Source organism: Hakea prostrata, chromosome 8 (assembly GCF_041222555.1).
Source record: "Hakea prostrata isolate BN-2017 chromosome 8, UWA_Hpros_2, whole genome shotgun sequence".
NCBI classification, from domain to species: Eukaryota; Viridiplantae; Streptophyta; class Magnoliopsida; order Proteales; family Proteaceae; genus Hakea; species Hakea prostrata.
Genome location: NC_142607.1, coordinates 20,097,661 through 20,113,904, shown reverse-complemented (window position 1 = coordinate 20,113,904; position 16,244 = coordinate 20,097,661). Strand labels below are relative to the sequence as shown.

At 37.8% G+C, this 16,244-nt stretch overlaps 1 protein-coding gene across 1 annotated transcript; it reads left to right on the top strand.

The window, feature by feature from the left end:
- The first annotated feature begins 11,587 nt into the window (after positions 1-11,587).
- On the top strand, positions 11,588-15,022 carry LOC149007399 (uncharacterized). The gene is made up of 7 exons (XM_089167470.1): positions 11,588-11,865; positions 12,174-12,289; positions 12,406-12,524; positions 12,621-12,783; positions 12,897-13,123; positions 13,216-13,582; positions 13,670-15,022. The coding sequence occupies exons 1-7, from the start codon at positions 11,707-11,709 to the stop codon at positions 14,790-14,792; spliced, it is 2,274 nt and encodes a 757-aa protein (XP_089023596.1). The 5' UTR covers positions 11,588-11,706; the 3' UTR covers positions 14,793-15,022.
- The last annotated feature ends 1,222 nt before the right edge of the window (positions 15,023-16,244 follow it).

Sequence of the window (16,244 nt, the reverse complement as noted above, 5' to 3'; positions counted from 1 at the left end):
CACCTCAGATATCACCGTGGATTAATGGAGATGCTCAGCCCTATCCAGATAATCTGATCCACCCATCACTCGACTCATCTTTCCCCCCTCACCCACACACACACCCACCTCCCCTAGTCTTGTGGCAACAACAGATGTTCCAATTGCTACCCCATCTAGCTGGCTGCCAAATTAACCAAGACACTCCCACTCTGCCTATTCAACAATTGAGGCCCACCGACAACTCATCCCCAAGTCAAGAGTTATTTGCAAATTTACTTATGGAAGCCCAGGCCCATCAAGAGAAACATACCCATACAGAAATTCAAGCCACCTTTGAACCCCTACTCACTGCTGCAGCCCTACCCACACAGCCCACACAGCCCAATATTTCTCCCTCCCAGCTCCAACTACAAGATCTAAATTACAAAAAAGGTAAAAGGGCTCGTTCAAATCAGACTTCGATCAGCACATCTCCATCACACCGAAGACATCCATTTCTTCATCGTCTCCAACCATTCCTGCAACTGCCGCCTCACCTATACCCTCCTCCTCTTCTTCACCAGTTTCATCTCCCGATACCCCTATGGATCATGATGTAGTGACCCAGCATTTTTTAATGGAAACACCCATGGCGCCTCTCAAAGCACCCCACGGGCACCTGCAAAAATTCTAACTTGGAATGCGCAGGGTTTGGGCAGCCCTGGTACCAGGAGTTTTCTAAGGAAGATGATCATCAAAGATAAACTTGATTTAGTTTTCCTTATGGAAACGCGAAAATCAAATGCTTATGTGCAAAGTCTGACAGCCACCAATTCCTTCTCATCTTCATGCCATGTTTCACCAGTAAGGACAGCAGGAGGTCTATCACTTTTCTGGCAGTCTCATCTCAAGGTGAATATCCTATCAGCAACAAATCGGATTATTGACACCGAAATTTCCATATTGGAGGAACAACCTTTTTTTTTCCCACTTTTGTCTATGGCGACCCAATCAAGTCCAAAAGACATTATCTGAGAACAATTAGAAGTATTAGCTGCAAGTCGATCATCTCCATGGCTTTGCATTGGGGACTTTAATGCTCATCTGGGCTGGAGAGAGAAAGTAGGAGGATCAAGAACAATCTCCAGTGACTGCGATCGTTTTAAAAGGATGCTCAATTGCTGTAGTTTTTTAGATCTAGGATGTAAAGAATCAAATTATACTTGGATTATTAAACGCTTGGGTTCAGCTTCAATTAGAATCAGGCTTGATTGTGGACTATGCAATCTGCAGTGGAGACTTTTATACCCTGCTGCAAATATATTTACTCATCCGATTTTTTGCTCTAATCATGCACCTCTTCTCTTAGACTTTGCTGGTGGTATAACCAATGGAAAGAGGCCCTTTCGTTTTGAATACGCCTGGCTGAGTCACCCGGACAGCAACAAAATGACATCCGAAATTTGGGGAAAAACTCACCATGGATCTGCAGCAACATAAATTCATAAGAAAATGCAAGCAACACAAGCAAAATTCAGTCAACGGAATAAGAGCACTTTTGGCAAAATTCAGGACAACATAAAGAGGTTTATAACAGATTTAGCCATAGCTCAAAAGCTCCCAGCAGCCCTATTCACAGGTAAAAGTAAACAGCTTATCTGACTTGCTGTAATTGGAACTTACCAGAGAGGAACAACTATGGCTACAAAAATCAAGGATCTCATGGTTGAAGGAAGGTGATTGCAACACGTCTTTTTTTCATGCTACCATACTACAGAGAAGACAATTTAACAAGATTCTCAAGCTTAAAAAAGCAAATGGTGAGTGGACTACCGAACTTCTTGAGATCAAAGGTATCCTAACTTCACATTTTACCACTACTTTCACATCAGAACCTGTAGATGTTTCGGCCATGGAAAAAATTCTACTTGCTACACAGCCTCTTATTACTCTTGAGATGAACTTGAAATTGTGTCAACCCCCTTCCCCTGAAGAAATCAAATCAGCCCTCTTTGCCATGAGCCCACTAAAAGCACCTGGCCCTAATGGCCTTCCTCCCATTTATTTTCAGAAGCTATGGGAAGACACCGGCCCCACTCTAACTAATTTTGTTCTTGAGTGTTTTTCTATAGAAGTCATGGATCCAAAACTGAATGTTTCATACATCTGCCTCCTTCCAAAGGTGTCTTTCCCTGATACAGCAAAAAAATTCAGACCTATTAGCTTGGGTGGAGTAGCATCAAAGATAGTATCCAAGCTTCTGGCTTCAAGGTTGCAAATGTTCTTTACCAAATATTATCAGTCCTTTTCAGTTAGCTTCTATACCATCTCGGCAGATATCAGATAACATCTTCATGGCTCATGAGTTGTTCCACTACATCAAGCACAGAAGAAAAAAAAAGGACAAAAGAAATTAGTGGGGATCAAGCTAGATATGAAGAAGGCGTATGACAGAGTGGAATGGTCATACCTTGAGGCATTATTGGTTAGATTGGGTTTCACCTCTTCTTGGATCTCGTTAGTTATGAGATGTATATCTTCTGTCTCTTATAAACTACTAATCAACGGAAATATACATAGCCATATCACACCTACTAGGGAAATCCGACAAAGTGATCCATTGTCTCCGACTTTATTTATACTATGTGCATAGGGATTCAGTGCTCTCATAACCAAAGAGGAACAAGTTGGTTGCATCAAAGGCATAGCAGTCAAAAATAGAGCTCCATCCATATCACATTTGTTGTTTGCCAATGACACACTACTCTTTTCCGAGCTCAATCTGCGAGCAATACACAATTTCAAATCAGCATTACAAGTCTATTGCAAAGGAAGTGGACAAGAAATAAATATGGACAAGTCAAGCCTTGTATTCAGTCCCAATACGCTTGTTCGTTTCAAATGTTGGTTTTCTCGGATCTTGAAGATTTCCTATACAAAAGAGCCTACCAAATATCTAGGTTTACCACCTGATATTGGAATTTCCAAAGTAAATATATTTGGTTTTGTGAAAGAGAAGGTAAACAGGAAATTTGAAAGCTGGAAAATGAGGTTGTCGTCTCAAGCAGGTAAAGAGTGTTGCTTAAATCAGTTTCCATGGCAATCCCCCAGTTTGCTAGTGCACATTTCAAGCTACCGATGAGTATCCATGATGATCTGAAGAAGAACTCAGCAAATTTCTTTTGGGGTAACAAAGAAGGCAAACAGAAGACCCACTAGATAAGCTGGAAACTTCTCTGTTGTTCCAAAGAGAAAGGGGGTCTGGGTTTTCGTGACACGAGAATCCATAACTTAGCACTTCTTACAAAAGTTGCCTACAAACTATGGAGCAACCCAAATACTCTCTGGGCAAGATTCACTAAAGATATCTACTTCCCGAATACTAGTCTATTGGATGCCAAGTTATGTCACAACTCAAGCTGGGCTTGGAGAAGCATCCTCGCAGGTAAACAAGTCCTTACAGACAACCTACGATGGAAACTGGGAAGAGGTGATCAGATCCGAATTTGGGAAGATAAATGGCTATTCAATGTGAAGGGGGGGGGTATGATCAGACATGAAAAACCAGCTAGGTGTCAGATCAATTATGTGGCAGATCTAATTGAAGAAGACACTAGATGTTGGAAGGAAGAATTACAAACTGAGTTCTTTCATTCAACTAATGCAGATGAAATTAGAAGAATTCAAATTAGTCTATTTCCAATGCCAGATACACTCGTATAGGGAGCTGATAAGAATGGAACCTTCTCTGTCAAATCTTCCTACCATGCCTTGACAAATCAAATAGAAGATGCAGCACAGTAGAGGACTTCTACATCTAGTACACCACGGTGGAAATCCATCTCAAGTAATACATGGAACTCGATCTGGAAATCACACACCCTCCCAAAAATAAAAAATCTATTGTGGCGAATTTGTGCTGAAGGTTTGCCTATAGGGGAAAATCTGAAAAAACGAAAAATGCTTGGTGATTATGGGTGTCAAAGAGGCTGCAACCAAGAGGAAGATGGTGGTCATCTCTTCCTAGATTGTGCTTTTGCTCGTAAAGTATGGTTCGCTAGCCCCTTCTCATACAAACCACCAGAGATACAGCAACCTCTCCAGCTTGCAACTTGGCTTGACCATCTGAAGACTATCCTTCCACTGGATAAGCTGGAAGCTAGGAAGACATTCAGCCTTTTTTGCTTCTTGATTTGGGAGATCTGGATTGCAAGAAACGATCTCATCTTCAGTTTTGGTAAGCATACACCAATTGATGTTGTCAACAGAGCAATTAGTCTTCATGGTGATTTCTGGAAGGTGCAAGATGACAAACGAAACAGAGCATTCTTATCTAAACCCTATGACATTCTTATCTATTTATTTTGAATTCAAATTTAAATATTGTAAACGAATCTTGTACAACAGCCATGTTTATTTATAAATACATAAGACTTACCCATCAAGGTAAGCAACCTACTTATCAAAATTAGAGTTTTTCTTTGCATTCTTTCATGGTATTAGAGCTAAGGTTTTGAGAAAAATTTTTTTTCCCAAAACACTACATTTTCAATGGCCACTGCTAACACTCCATTCCCCATTACCAATCTCTCCAACCTTGTTTCTGTCAAGCTTGATGGAGCAAATTATCTTATGTGGAGAGAACAATTAGAATCCATTTTTATTACCTGTGATCTTATGCATCATCTTGATGGTACTGGATCAATGCCAAATCAAACTATCACTACTGGAGAAACTCAAACGCCGAATCCAGCATTTCAAACCTGGAGAAAGAATGATCATTTTGTTCGAGCATGCATCAATGCCACCCTCACACCGTCTCTTTCTTCTCATATTCTTGGTCTTCCAACAACGAAAGATGTATGGGATTCTCTTGCACAACTTTTCCAACAACAGTCCACTGCTCAAAGGACTTATCTTCGCAGTGAATTGCAGATGATCAATAAAGGAACAAGCACAATTATGAACTATCTTCACAAAATTAAGTCCATCGCTGATTCCTTAGCAGCAATCAATGACAAGGTAAATGACTCTGACTTGGTAGCATATACATTAAATGGTCTTGGTTCAGATTATCTCACTTTCATCATTACTGTGGAAAATATTACCCCACCCGTTACCTTTACCGACCTAAGGGCCAAACTACTTACTCATGAGCAACGGTTACGCTGTGGCTATGGGAACACCCAATCAATCTTAACTGATTCCCATTCTCCTACTGCACTACTTGTTACAGATCAACCTAAATTTAATCGGCCTAATAATAGTATTAATCCCTATCCACCCAACAACCGAAACCCACCTAGATCTGATTTCCGAAATTCATCAAATGGCCCTCCAAGATCTCAAAATTCCTATAACCGACCAAACCAAAACACCTTTAATACTAATTCCTTCAAATGTCAAATATGTGCTAAGCAAGGCCATTCAGCCAATAGATGCTATTTCTGTTATGCCCAGCGCCGAAATAATCCTAATCCACTACCTCACATTCCTTATGCTGGCTTACATGGTACCCAAAATACCCAACACATTACACTACAGAATGATGCACAGTGGATACCGGATTCAGGTGCTACCAACCATATGTCATTTGATCCAGCCATGCTACAGCAATCTGCCACTTACAAAGGAGAAGATCAGGTTTCAGTTGGTGATGGTAAGAAACTCCCTATAACTCATATAGGCTCCTCAACTTTGAAAACAAATTTAAATCATTTATCTCTTAATGACATACTAATAGTTCCCCAATTGTCAAAGAATTTAATTTCCATTTCTCAACTTACATCTGACAATAATTGTTCTGTTGAATTTTTGCATGGGGTTTCTGTGTTAAGGATTTGGAGTCAGGCATCACTCTACTGAAGGGTCCAGTCAAAGATAAATTGTATTCTTTCTCGACCAATGCTGTCCCTCCTTTGGCTCTTTATGGAAATAAAGCTCCTTCTGATATTTGGCATCGCCGGCTTGGTCATCCTTCTTCTGCAGTACTTACTCATTTGAGAAATAGTGTCTTATTTAATTCCTTTGAAACACTTAGATCCAATAAAATTTGTGACGCTTGCCAACTTGGCAAACATCACAAATTACCCTTTTGTATTTCAGTTAGTAGAACTACTCAACCATTACAGCTTATTCATTGTGATTTGTGGGGTCCCACTAAAACTTTGTCAATTAGTGGATTCAATTCATATATTATTTTTGTTGATGATTTCAGTCGATTTACTTGGTTTTATCCTCTGCGATTTAAATCTGATGCAATTCATTGTTTTAAGCATTTTAAAAATATGGCTGAAAACTTGCTTTCTACTTCTATTAAATTTTTTCAAAGTGATGGAGCCTTAGAGTTAACAAGGGGAGCTTTCAAAAACTATCTTGATGAATGTGGCATTGTATCCAGGATTTCATGTCCTCATACTCCAAAACAAAATGGAGTTTTAGAAAGAAAACACAGACATATTACAGAGATGGGTTTATCTCTTCTATTCCAAGCTCACATGCCCAAAGCATATTGGTTAGAAGCCTTTACTGCTGCTGTCTATTTAATAAACCGGTTACCAACACCAGTATTGCAGAGAAAATCTCCTCATGAAGCACTGTTTGGCTTCAAACCAGATTATTGTTTATTGAGAGTTTTTGGCTGCCTTTGTTACCCCAACTTGACACCCTATAGAGAAGACAAATTATCGCCAAAGTCTAAGGCTTGTGTTTTTCTTGGTTACAGTCTCTATCACAAGGATTATAGATGCTTAGATAAGGACACTGGCAATGTATATTTATCCAGATATGTTATTTTGAAGAAAAGGAATTTCCCTTTTCAAATCCCCCATCACATCAATCATCAAACAAACCACCAGTCGAACTTATTTCTCTACCTTTTTTCATCCCACACACCCCCACCAAATGTGCCTCCACTCACTTCACATTCTTCTTCACCTATTTCAAGCAACCAACCATCACAAACAACCCCTACAACATCATCACCAACCATATCAATGGAAAATCCAACCCAAATCCTCACCAACAATAGACCAACCACAGCCCCAACCATCTCATCCTATGATTACTAGGAGTAAAACCAATTCCGCCAAACCAAAACCCCCTCTCTCTTTACTCACTATTAGACACCCAATACCTCAAACCTTTCTTACCACCATCTCCAACATCCTAACTGAACCTAAAACCTACAAATTAGCCTCAAAAGACCCAAAGTGGATTGATGCAATGCAAAAAGAATACAAAGCCTTGATAGAAAATCAGACTTGGAACTTGGTGCCTTATTCCAAGGGTATGAATATTGTAGGCTGTAAGTGGGTGTACAGGATCAAGACAAAAAGTGATGGTTCCATTGAGAGATACAAGGCACGCTTAGTTGCCAAGGGGTTCAACCACCAGGCAGGAGTGGACTTTCATGAAACATTTAGTCCAGTTGTAAAGCCAGCCACCATTCAGACAATATTAACCGTTGCACTCTCAAAGTCATGGCCAGTACATCAGCTTGATGTGGAAAATGCCTTCTTGAATGGCAACTTAGTAGAAGATGTTTACATGGAACAACCACAGGGGTATGTTTCCACATCTAAACCAACCCATGTTTGTCATCTACGAAAAGCAATTTATGGTCTCAAGCAAGCTCCACGAGCTTGGTTTCACAGATTCAAAACATACCTACAAGGAGAAGGTTTCAAGCAAAGTGTGGCAGATTCTTCCATGTTTACACGCAAAACCCAAGGTACAATGATAGTATTGTTGTTATATGTAGATGATATAATATTAACAGGAGCCAATGAAGCTGCAATTCAAGAGATTATTCAAAGCCTGAGCAAAGAATTTGCAATGACAGATTTGGGACACTTGCATTACTTCTTGGGAATTGAGGCTAATCGAAGTTCAGATGGTCTTTTATTCACTCAAAGTAAATACTCCATTGATTTATTAACGTCTACAGGAATGGAGACTTCAAAGCCATGCACAACCCCAATTGCTGTTGGAACAAAGTTATCATCAACAACAGGTTATCCCCTACCTGATCCAACACCATACAGACAATTAGTAGGGGCCTTACAATATCTGATGATCACTAGACCAGATATCTCCTATGCAGTCAATCAAGTGTGTCGGTTCATGCAATCTCCCACGTGAAGATCATCTACAAGCAGCAAAACGTATTTTACGTTATGTCAAGCACACTATTGGTCTTTGGTGTTCTCTTGAAACCAACCCAACTTTCTTTCATAGTCGCTTACACCGATGCGATTGGGCGGGATGTCCAGACACACGCCGATCAACTAGTGGGTTTTGCACTTTTTGTGGGGATAATTTGTTATCATGGTCTTCCAAGAAACAACCTACAGTATCTAGATCAAGTACGGAAGCTAAGTACAAATCCCTTGCTATCACAGTATCTGAATTACTATGGATTTCTTATGTTCTACGTGATTTGCAAGTACAACTTCCAAGAGGAATGGACATTTATTGTGATAATGTGTCTGCAACACAAATGGCTGCAAATCCAGTGCTACATGCTCGCACAAAACATATAGAAGTGGACTATCATTTTGTCCGAGATGTGGTTCAGAACAGCACCATAAAAGTGCACTTTGTTCAGTCAAATGATCAAATTGCAGATGTGTTTACTAAGGGCTTAACATCACAAGCTTTCTTTAAGCATAGAGACAAACTCTTGCACCTGCCAATGCAGAGTTTGAAGGGGGATGAAAGACCATAACGGATCTGTTATGGTTTGAATTCAATTTTTGAATTCAAGTTTTTAATTTTGAATTCAAATTTAAATATTGTAAACGAATCTTGTACAACAACTATGTTTATTTATAAATACATAAGACTTACCCATCAAGGTAAGCAACCTACTTATCAAAATCAGAGTTTTTCTTTGCATTATTTCAGTTGGACATTTAATAATTAAAAATAATTTAGATTTTAAATATGGTGTTTTGGTTTTTAATAATTATTTTAATTAAGGGCAATTTAGTAGTTTAACTCTTAGGGTGATAACGGTAATTTAGGATTTAAAATAAAAAATATTTGTAGTCAAGGGTAGTTTAGGGTATTAGAACAATATTTAACGGTAAAAGTTAAATTTAACCAAGAAGTTAAAAGAGGGGAGGTGTTTGATATATTTGCTAGGTAAGAAGGGAGGTAAGTGATATTATATAACTAAGAGGGGTGTAAGTGCTATTTGTCCAGTTAAGAGGGGAGGTAAGTGATATTTACCCAAAAAATAAGTCTCAAGGGAATCCATGTATGTCTAACCTCATACTGTGTGTTTTAAGAGTCTTAGGCCTTGACTGGAGAGTTGATCCAAACTTCTTTTTCCCATCTGCATACTTATCCAATGCGTATAGAAGATCAGAACTAGAACAATATCCATTAAACCGTGTTCGGAGTGATTCTAAAATGGTTTTTAGGGCGAATAATATGTGGCATGTGATTTCAGACTACATTTTCATTTGAATCGCTTGGTCACGGTTCTTGCATGTATTGTTTTATAACGGTTTTTTTTTTGAAATTCCAAAAATAGGCTGCTTATTCCTCGAGTAATCCAATCAGGTCCGCTTCAAAGTTGGGCCGGCCCCTGACCCACCTTTACGTGATGAGTCCCATTTTCATTTATAATTCAAACGCCCCCCAAAAGGAGCTTTTAGCGGTCACAAAATCTTATGATGCGAGTCCGGTTTGAAGCCAAAAGGAAATGAAATGGTGGAATCCCTTTTTGGCTCTACACTAGATTTTATTGGAGAAAGTTTTTCTTTTCTTTTTGACGGTGGGGTTTTTGTTTTCTGTTTTATTATTTATTATTTTTCATTTTCATTTTGATTCGTTTTTTTATTATTTATTTATTTTTTAATTTGAATTCTAAGTATATCAAAATTAAAATCTAAAATAACCTAACAAAAAAACAAAATCTATACATACGTATACATACTACAAATAATACATTTTCAATAAGTCATATACGATAATCATACTTTACGTGTATAATACATATTTTGATACGACTTATTTAATAAGTACCAAAAGAAAAAATATATGGGAGGAAGCGGGTTTTTTCTCTTTGAAAATCAATAGTAAATTATTATTTTTCAATTAATTAAATTTTTTTATACTTTCATAAATAAAAAAACAACTTTCTATGACAAAAACAATTGACAAAACCTAAATTGATGAATTTTTCATCTTAGATCTCTATATCTAAGATAAACAAGAAAAATATATTAAAAAAAAATATTTATCACATAATTCATTAAAAACAAAATTGTTTAAAGAAAAAGAAAGCATATAAACCATTTATTACGAAATGATAAAACCCTTCAAATCTACAAAGTATTGTCTTTATCACTAAATATTTATGGAAATGCATTTAAAAAAAAAAACAAAAGAGATGCGTTAAAGTTTAATAGCGTTTTAAAATTTAATATAAAACAAGTCAAATTCAATATTGCTTTTAATTTTTTTTCTTCTTTTCAAATGAGCTTTACTAACCGGGGGATAGAATATTAATATGTCTCGAAAATCAAACCCATGACCTCTTCACTAAAAAGTGTTTGGTTCAACAACTAGAAAGGTTCTATACAACAACAACATCAAAATAAATAATAAATAATAATAAATAATTAAATTAAATTCATATTATTGAGTTAATAAGAAAAGTCAAGGCCAAAATCAAGAACACATTGAAATGGGTCTAGAGGGACAAACATTAATCCCAGGCCAACCCTAGGCCATAATTCAATGCCAAAATATTCTGGCCCCTTACCTTTCCTTAGGGCCAAAATTTTAAGCCTAGGCCTTGTTCGTACTCAGGATGGGCCAGGGCTACCAAGTCCAAACTTACACCCATGAGGATGAGGGTAGGGATTCACTATACTTGGTCAAGGTCAAGCGGGGACAACGTAACCCTATTTCTGAATAGGGTTCAAGGTTGGATTTTCCAGGCCTTGATTCAGGATTGAATCTACAAGCTTAATAGTAGGACTAAGGGTGGAACTTGGGTATAGAAAACCGAACCAATCCAATCTTTTTTAGCTTATATTGATGGCAGGAGAAGAGTGGTTTTGTATTGTGCAAATGATTGATCCATAAATCTTAAATATTATTCATGACTAGATTTTTCAAGCCTTGAATTATGATCAAAGTTGGACCTTAAATAGAGAGATTTGGTGAAGTTTGACGTTTTTAAAAACTTGGTCTACCCCGATTGAGTTTGGATCTTCTACCTCTCAATAGGTAGAGGATTATACTTCTTATATACTCTTTCATCATAAATTTGGGTGGAAGTTTAGCATTGACAAGTTAGACCAAAAGTAAACCTTGCCTTTAAAGATGTGATAGAAGAGCTAAGAACACAATCCTCAACTCAAGAAGGTAGAGAATCCCAACTATATTCCAACAACCTCTTTGCATACAAGGTTGATTTTTGTGTGTTGGATTTTTTTTGTATACAACTCCTGAACTCCGAATACATTTTTGTGATAGAATACAACTCCAAATACAAATGTGGTCAATGAATGTAGTCTACAGACTAGCCGTTACACCTCTATGCTCTTGTCCTGGCCTAAATGAATAAAATAAAAATCATTTGCTCTTCAACTTCAAAAGACGAATCGACCGTTACAATCTTCTGCTACTCAACACAGCAAGCGCGTCTCTTGGCTCAGCTATATTCTTTCTGCCATTTCGTTAGTTTTAGGCTTTCCACGAAGAGTTGATCGATCACCAGAAACCATGGCGGCCAGATCGGCGTTTACGGAAGAAGAAATGGTGGTCGATGAAGGTATCGGATACCCTAAGTCATATGCCAAGCTCTGTCAAGACCCTACTCTCAATCCACACTGTCATGGCCCTCCCTTCACTTTCTTTCCATATAGTTGTCAGCATCAAGAAGTAAGTAAAGCTCCCTTTTTTCTTTAATTTTCATTTCGAAATTCATGGAGGAGATAATTGTCGATGGAGTAAAGTGCAAATGGTGGATCGATCTTAGGTTTTGCTTGGAATTGCATTTCAGTGCACAATTACTTTGGAAATTAAACTTAAATTGGATCATGATAGTGCATTTTTCGATTGTCAATTTGCCTTTGATGTTTCAGTTGTACATAGATTTGGTGCAGATCAGTTTAATCGTGGGTTTAACTCAATAACTAGAATGATTTTTTTTTTGACTTATTTAATTTTATTTTGTTTCATGTGTTTAGGATTTGAGAGCGAAGGAGTTAGATGAGATGTTCCCAATAGTTTACCCTGAAACGAGACCTACAGCGAAGCCTAGAAATTATGCCAGTCTTCTTTGGAAGCAACTCCACCACCTCGGGTAATATACTGAACTCTTTATCCATAGTTTCAAAAGGGGAAGAAAAAAAAAAGTAATCTTGAGATGGAACTGAATCTGAACTTTGAATCTAATTCGGATTTTTTTCTTTCTTCCAGGAATGCTGGGTTCGATCCTGAAATTTTTCGAGTAGACCCGTATGGCAATGTTCTGTATTATCATGCTGATTCGGGTTCTCCCCTTTCTTGGAGTATAGATCATTGGTTTCCTTGCTCAAGTAAGGGCTTAGTGAACCTTTTTCCTAAACTTAACTTTTCAAAGTGCTTTCTCTCTTTTATGAAGGATTTGACATTCTTTTCTGTTGATATTGCAGGGGGAGGACGGACTGTTCCTGGTAACCTGAGGATACTTCAATGGCAAGTATGTAAAAAGAAGCATAACAAGTTGGAGTTTCTCGTTCCTTGGTGGGATCTTCAGCTTGGGATCTCTGTAAACCAGTTCCTTAACATATTTGCTTCTTCGAATTCTAATTTCAGGTATGCTTCTTCATGCTTTTTCGTTTCTTCATTTGTATGGTTTCTCCCAATGCCTTTTCACTTTGAAGTGACCAACATAAGAATTCACTAATGCAGATGAAAATGTTGTTCAGGTATAGAGCTTTCTCCTTTTTATTCCCTGAGGGAGAGAGTGAAGAGCTAAATGATTCGCAGACGGTACAGTCACATACTTTTCCAAAACATTTTGTTGAGGCAAAGCGAAAAATAGGCCTTGCTCCTGCTGCCATTGTTTTATCTAGGAGAGAATCATCTGAAGCATCATCAGCATTAATATCTTTCGATCTCAATGGAAAACTCAGGCCGAAATGCGCTGCAACTGGTACTGATTGAACAAAAGACTAATTTTTCCACATTTTGTTTTGTTAATGACTGAGAATGTCCTCTATGTTTCCTTCTCTCTGAATATTACAGCTTCAAGGAATTTTGTACCCGGTAACAATCAGGCGCAGTGCTACTCAATTCAGAAATACAGAACCAGTATATCAAAGGAAAATGAGAATCCTAACATGGCTGCTAATCCATATATGGCAATTGCCATGGCTAGGGATTCACTAAGGCAGATGGAAGAGGCTGAGAGTATGCAAGCAGAGATTCAAACGTTCGATGAGGAATTGGATGAGATGATGAAGAAAACTGAAGTAGAAAGGGTTGCTTTACAAGACTTGGAGTTGGTGCTAATGAAGCGTAGGAGGAGAGCTGAGAAGTGTAGGCGGCTTGCAGAAGCACAGTCATCGTACAGAGCTATAATAGAGAAGATGATTCGGGATGCTATGCACCAGTAAGATACATTATGGCAAACAGTATTAAAAAGAATCACAATTCTCACTTGTGTTAAATAATTAACGGTCCTTTTTGTGTTTTGCAGGAGTGTTGTTTACAAGGAACAGATTAGATTGAACCAAGCTGCAACTTGTTCTCTGATGGCTAGACTCGAAGCTCAGAAAGCAATATGTGATTCTTCAGAGAAGGAACTCCACATTAAATTCAAGCAAAGAAGAGAGATTGAAGAACAGATCAGGCCTCAATGGGACCAACCAAGGAAGCGATTGAGGATGGATGATGATGACAGTGTCTTTTACAAAAAGGATGATGAGCCCCTTCTTTATTTACCTGAAATCAGTTCCAGGAGAGAGCATTTACAGAAGGAATTGCGGGTGTTCCTTGAGGAAGAGCAGAAGGCATCTGAGGCAGGGTTATCACTAAATGAAGAGAGAAAGCAAGAAGATGTCGAGGAAAGAAATGAACTGATTATAGGAATTAATAGAGAGAAGGCTGAGGATCCAAATAGACCCATTCCTGTCATGGAGGATGAGATAGCTATTGAGGAGAATCTTCGAAAATTAGAGATCAAAGATGACAGTAAGGAAAACATGCGAATCTCAAATCTTCAGAGCCCTGAAAGAGAGGAGGATGAAGAATGCAGAAAGCAACGTGGAAAGGGGAATGTAGAGAAGTGGCTTCAAATGCTGTTAGACGACACTGAGCATGAACCGGCCGTGAACTCACCTCCTCAAAATGTTGATGAAAATGGGACAACCCAGACTGAGGAATTGATAAGAAAGTTGAACCTCAGGAACCCCCAGAAGCAGCAGATAAAAGTTTTACAATTCCCAGCATCAGAAAACAAAATAGATGGAGATAGAAAACAGATTTCCTTCAAAGAAAATGATGGAAACTTAAGTGTGAAAACCAATGCTAGAGAAGTGGACAATGTATTTAAAGGTGTTGGAGGTAGAATGAGCTTTGAAGGGAAGGAAAGAAGAGAGAAGAGTGGTAAGGAGAGGGGGCTTGTAAGGAGTGAAAGTGCCAGGTCCTTCAGGCCATTTCCATCTTCGCCTTCTGTGACATTGGGAATGAAGAAGGGAACAGATTGTATGCGGAAGAAGCCAATTGTATTTGGGTTTGATGAAGGTGGAGACGAGGGTCTCACAACTAATGGTTTCATCAAATCATCAATCAAGACAATGAAGAGGCCTGTGAAGATGTGAAAGTAATGAATTTGTTACTTTCAACTAAGCAAGCAGGAAATATGGTGGAAATGAATGTATTGAATGTAGATAGTCATTTTGTTTTTCAATTACTTCTGTAGCTGAATAATTATTTGTGAACTTAGATGTTCATATCTTTTATTTGCAAGTAAAGATTTTTGTTGTATCAATTGATTCAAGTTTTCCCTGAAAGACACATGTTGCATTGTTTTAATAATATTTATGAAGAAGAATGTTAAGTACTTGCTGATTTTTGGTAAATACACTGAGGCTGCATGTTTTTTTTGAAATAAAAGTTGAGCAATTTCTACTTCTCTCTGCGAATTCAGAAGCTCTACTCCTTCTAAAATTCCATATTTAACTAAGCATAAGAGAAATCAGAAAGTACTGAAACTACTGAAGTCAAACTCCACCATTTAGCAAATGGAACTTCAAATAAAATTGAAAGGAAATTACTTAAATCAAACTCAAAAAGATTAATTTAGAAAATACTGAATATCTGAAATCAATGTCTACATCTCTGCCAAAGAGAATCAACACATTGTCCTTTTAATAAAAAAGAAAAATGAACAGAAGAATGTAAATATGCAGATATAAAACCCCAGTTGCTTACCTTGATTAAAGCAAATAGATAGCCCACTTGAATGACACACTCATGCAGAAGTCAAACAAGGGAAATTACTGAAGGATCAAACCAGGTAAATCATTTAATTGCTAAGGTTGACATGAAATACATATGCAAGGACAGTCAGCAATGGACAATTATGTGCGTACGTGCGTTTGTGTGTGTATGAGAGACAGGTTTACCAAAAAAAAAAGTGTATGAGAGACAGAGAGAGAAAGAAAGTCAAGAACTTTCAGCATGGATGATGGAGACATCATTCTGATCCAGGCTTTCTGTTCATGCTGTGAGAGAAAGGATAAAGAGGGAGAGTATACAGGTATATATCAGAAAATTAGAAAGAGGATTGACAGGTTATGTTCATCCAGGAGACAACTAAGGTTTTTATATTGTTTTAATCCCACCCGGATCTAATTTAGAATTTGGGGGATTTCATGCGTGGAAGTCAAAAACATTGCATAAATAAAACAATGATTAAAGGATAAAGAAAATATTGCATAAATAGGGAGATATGCATAAATAGGGAATAAAAGACAAATCAAATATTGCATGAGAGAGAAAATATGTACTCAAATAAAAAGAGGAATCAAGTATTGAGAGAAACTAAGTATGGGAATATAAGGAAAACGTGGGAATTTAGGAGGAGATGGTTGATGGAATCGTGGAGTTAGGAGGAGGGAATATTGAGGAGAGAGAAATGGATGGTAGGAGGAGGGAATATTGAGAGGAGAGATAAATTTGTGGAGTTAGGAGGAGGGAATATTGAGGAGAGAGAAATGGATGATAGGAGGAGGGAATATTGAGAGGAGAGAGAAATTGAATATTGCATG

What these genes read in the sequence shown, in the direction of transcription:
- LOC149007399 (XM_089167470.1), top strand. Translation starts at nt 11,707, where the DNA reads ATGGCGGCCAGATCGGCGTTTACGGAAGAAGAAATGGTGGTCGATGAA. An exon ending in AAGCAACTCCACCACCTCGG is followed by an intron (nt 12,290 to 12,405) that starts GTAATATACTGA and finishes TCTTTCTTCCAG; the next exon opens with GAATGCTGGGTTCGATCCTG. An exon ending in TCTTCGAATTCTAATTTCAG is followed by an intron (nt 12,784 to 12,896) that starts GTATGCTTCTTC and finishes AATGTTGTTCAG; the next exon opens with GTATAGAGCTTTCTCCTTTT.